Source organism: Lepisma saccharinum, chromosome 18 (genome assembly GCF_977018435.1).
Source record: "Lepisma saccharinum chromosome 18, izLepSacc3.1, whole genome shotgun sequence".
Lineage (NCBI taxonomy): Eukaryota > Metazoa > Arthropoda > Insecta > Zygentoma > Lepismatidae > Lepisma > Lepisma saccharinum.
Genome location: NC_139246.1, coordinates 40,698,340 through 40,702,631, shown reverse-complemented (window position 1 = coordinate 40,702,631; position 4,292 = coordinate 40,698,340). Strand labels below are relative to the sequence as shown.

The 4,292-nt window shown below is 38.3% G+C and overlaps 1 protein-coding gene across 1 annotated transcript in view; it reads left to right on the top strand.

Moving 5' to 3' along the window:
• Nucleotides 1–3,917, top strand: part of LOC146002220 (dehydrogenase/reductase SDR family member 11-like) — an 81,866-nt gene extending 77,949 nt beyond the window's left edge. The window contains exon 12 of the mRNA XM_083139938.1: nucleotides 3,822–3,917. Within this exon, the coding sequence (XP_082996064.1) occupies nucleotides 3,822–3,863 (42 nt within the window). The 3' untranslated portion in view covers nucleotides 3,864–3,917. The remainder of the gene's footprint in view (nucleotides 1–3,821) is intronic.
• The last annotated feature ends 375 nt before the right edge of the window (nucleotides 3,918–4,292 follow it).

Genomic DNA, 4,292 nt, shown 5'->3' with positions numbered 1-4,292 from the left:
AATTAAAAGTCCTTCACAGTGACAAGGCTAATGTTTATGTTCAGAAGGAAGTTCATAAACAGAATATTCGATGCTTTTTATCTGATAACCCATTTTTGACAGATCAAAGCTGAATGGTTAGTGTTGGTAAGTTAATGGTGTGACGTGCTGTGTGGAACACGATTGGTTAGTCAATTTTCCATCAACGGAACCTTAAATGCTTAGGGCTACTTGGATTTGTTAAATAAACAGTTTTTTCTATCCTTGCTTATGGAAGAAGGTACTTTTTACAGAGTTTTTTCAATAGGGAAGAACACCAGAACACGTATGGGAACATTATGAACCAGTTTTTGTCCAAAGTTAGTTATCAGATGACAAGGGTCACATATTCTGTTTATGAACTTCCTTCTGAACATAAACATTAGCCTTGTCACTGTGAAGGACTTTTAATTCAATGGAAGCGTCACACTGTAAATTGTTCGCGACAACCATTCATAATGAGCAGCACTTCATGGATGTATCCGATTAAAATAATGTGCAATGGCATGCGAACGTCTCTCCCTAGACGTCACTTTGATCTCGATGCATTACCGATGCGCTAAACACATTTTAAGGCATTTTTCTAACACCTCGAAAAGGAGCTAATTGGTACAAGAATTCAGTCATAACTTTTTACTGGTTAAAGATACGTCGAAACAACCTTCACCATTGCATTTCTCGTGAAATTCTAGCCCATTTTGATATGTCGCACGACCACCTTCCCATTTAAAATTCTGAAGTTGAATTCAAGATGGCGGACATCAAGATGGCCGCCGACCGTGTGGGTGGCGTCAATGTGGTTCCCCCTTGGCCAGGCAATGATTGATCATCGGCAATTTCAAATTCTATGCCGCAGTGGCCTTGTAATGAGGGTGTTAAGTGACTTACTGAGCCACCCTGTAGATGACTTGAGTGGACTTTTCGTATTTGAAGCTGGTGCCTCCCCGATGGCGCATTGGTAGCGTCGCCGCCTTGTAAACAAGGGGTCCCGGGTTTAATACCCGGTGGAGGCACAAGTAGTTCGGATCCCACTTTAAACTGTAGGTCCAGTCCCGATTAACCTTACTGTGCATAAAGTGGACTTGAAACACCAACTCAAACCAAACCAAAGTAAGAGGTGTTGAATATCCATCCAGATCTCCCGATAAAACTGTGAATAACAATGAGTACCCTACAAAGCTCAGACACTGGATGACATGTGACATTGAGACTACCTGTGCTTCCAATGAAAACCATATCTGCTGTCTGTCCATATGTTCAGCATTGCCGTCGATATATTGCTCGCCATTGGCGGTCATTCTATAACATTAATGTATGTGGTGCCAGAAAAAGTTCATATCTGCTGTTACTATTGTTCCTGTTATTAACATTCAACAAGTGTAAACACTATTTTGGGACACTCTGTATGCATAATTTTGGTACATATGTATCTCATCTTCTCGTACAGTGCACAAACGTCCTGGAGTCATCTAATGGATGTATTTCTTTTTTTCTTCTTTTTTTTTTCATATTCGAGCCGAATAAAGAAGGGATGGGTTGTCGTCGTTTTGTCCAAGTATGACTCACCAACGGGTTGTCCCGTTTGTTTACCCTATTAACTGGAACCACCTACCAATTCTTTCAGAATTTCTCAGTATATTGGTATTGCCAGAGATCTGACATTCCTTGAAACAATCAAATCTTTGGAATACCAGATTCAGTAAGTCTAAGTCTTACTTTCTTCAATGTAGGGAAAGCCAAAGGCGCATAAAAATCTGAAGTAAGCAACAATTACAGAATGAGCATTTTCAGGCGCTAACCGTGAACATTTCAAAATAGGAATTTAAAATGCGTTTTCATACTAGAAACACCACGAAACAAAATATAGACGCTGGTTCGTACTGTCGTTCTGTGACATTCTTTCTTTTTTAGCTGAAAATAAATGTATTTGGCGCGCCATGCTATACTCTAAAACATACATTCTAGCCTGAATTGATACTTATATCACACCAGCCTCTTTCCATTGGAATTTTTTTCCGCTTGACACACACACAACTATCTTTACCCCTGGGCCTAACATCTTTCTAACATGACCAATTATACCTAGGATAACTCCTTTACATTTTATACGGGGAGTTTAAGAACTTTTAACTCACCATAGTATATTGCAATGAGGCTTCTATCAGTCACATACTTATACTTTGTATCTTCTGATCCTATTGCAGTCCCAGTTTGATTTTTCCATATGTTTTAGAGTATAGCATGGTGTGCCGAATATTCTTTTTCGCGATTTTTGACGAAGATGGGTTTTGAGATTTTCAAGGTCAAAGGTCAAGTTCACATGACAATATTTTATTTTCCTCCAAATGTAGGATTGCTACATAGGCCTATCATGTGAAAGCTTGTTAGATTCCCTGTACAATAAATTTTATTCAGCTTCCTAGGCCAAATAGGAGCAGAGTTACAGCACATGTAGGATAGCTAAACTGGTTCAGGAAGGGCTATTTCTGCGAACTTTGACCTTGAATCATTTGACAATTACAAGACGCACGAGACTCAAAATTTTCACATATACTAAGTTCCATGCATAGTTTCAACTCTCCAAATTTTATGAGATGATCGGGTTGAAAATTGCACATATCTGTGTTGATTTGAAATGGAATGACTCTAAAGTAACACAAATGAAGTAACGAAAAGTAATCAACGTTACTTCTGAAAGTAAAGAAATATCATTAACATTACATTTCAGTAAAGCGGTACGAACATTAATACCGAAAAATAACGTAGCCTATTACTTTAGTTACGTTATTTCCCAACTCTGCTTAACATCCATTTTGGACTATTTTCAGCATGCGTTTATGTCATATGTTCGACGGCGAGAACAGAATACTTACTATTGATTGAAGAAAATGTTTTGGTGCGTCGGCACGTATTCCATTTCGCACCCTTCAATGTATACTGGAAATATCCCTTTATTGAAAATTTTTACTTAAAAGTTAAAAGAGGGGTGTAATGAGACCCTTGAGATAGGGCAAAAGTGTGAGGTTGCAAGGGGACTGCAGAAGACAAACACAACACATTAGAAAATAAGATTGATTGATTGATTTAGTGTTTTAAGTCCACTTGATGCACAGTAAGGCTAATAGGGACTGGACCTACGGTTTAAAGTGGAATCCGAACCACTGCTTCCACCGGGTATCGAACCCCGGAACCCCTTGATTACAAGGCGACGACGCTACCACTGCGCCATCGGGGAGCCCCTAGAAAATAAGAACCAACTAAAACTTCCTCACAAACAATTGAAGAGACCAGCTCTTCTGAGAAAGCTAAACACATTTCTTAAAACTCTGTCGTCATCTCCCAACAGGGATGATAAATAGCTGGGATGATTAAAAAGATGAGAAAGGAATATGGTGAAAGTACTTTGTAGAGTCAGATTATTTTCATAACAACTCCAGCTGACCGCGCGAGTCCACCTAGTGAGCCTACCAACAGTCCAGAGCGCGAGCAACAGGGATAGCGATACGTGCTGGGGTGAGATGACGTCAGCGGCTCGCTAGTTGATTGGTGGTTTCTGGAATTATGACTCGCTCCCAAGCTGCCAATGCACAACAGCCACGGATGTTACGAAATTAATCTTACTCTAACAGCACACTTGAACAAGATGCAATTCAATGGATATTTTTTTTTCAGTCGGTCATTCGTGAAAGTTGAACAACTAAATTGATTTTAGGCTGTGTAGACATTCACAGAAATGTCTACTTGCGTAACTTAAAAATCTTTTTACACTGCACTTGTAGCTGACTGAAGCGTTTTCATTTCAGGTGCATGACATTATTGTCCGCCCAACAGAAGACGCCATGTGAATGTGTAATGCAGGTTGTATGTTGAGAAAATAAACCAAATATAATCCTATTTAATGTTGTGAATTATTTTTTAAGCTTTTGAAATGAGGTACGTGAAATGAAAAGTTATCACATATTATTTGTCAATATCCTTTACATGTTTCACAAAAAAATATAGACTTGTTAAAGTTCGATTCGTATATTTATGGAATAAAAATCAACATATAACACAAATTTATCACAAATAAATAATCAGCCATCTTGGACATAATTCATCACAATATGTATATCAAAGTACTGGTTTCCCATGATTCCCCATGGAATCTTACAAATTTAAAATGGTCAATAAATTGTATTTTCATTGTTCTTTGTGAAATTGTCTAAATAAATAGAAAAGAGAATAGATTGTACACTGTATCAGGATGTCTACCAGTTTGCAAAACCTAAAGA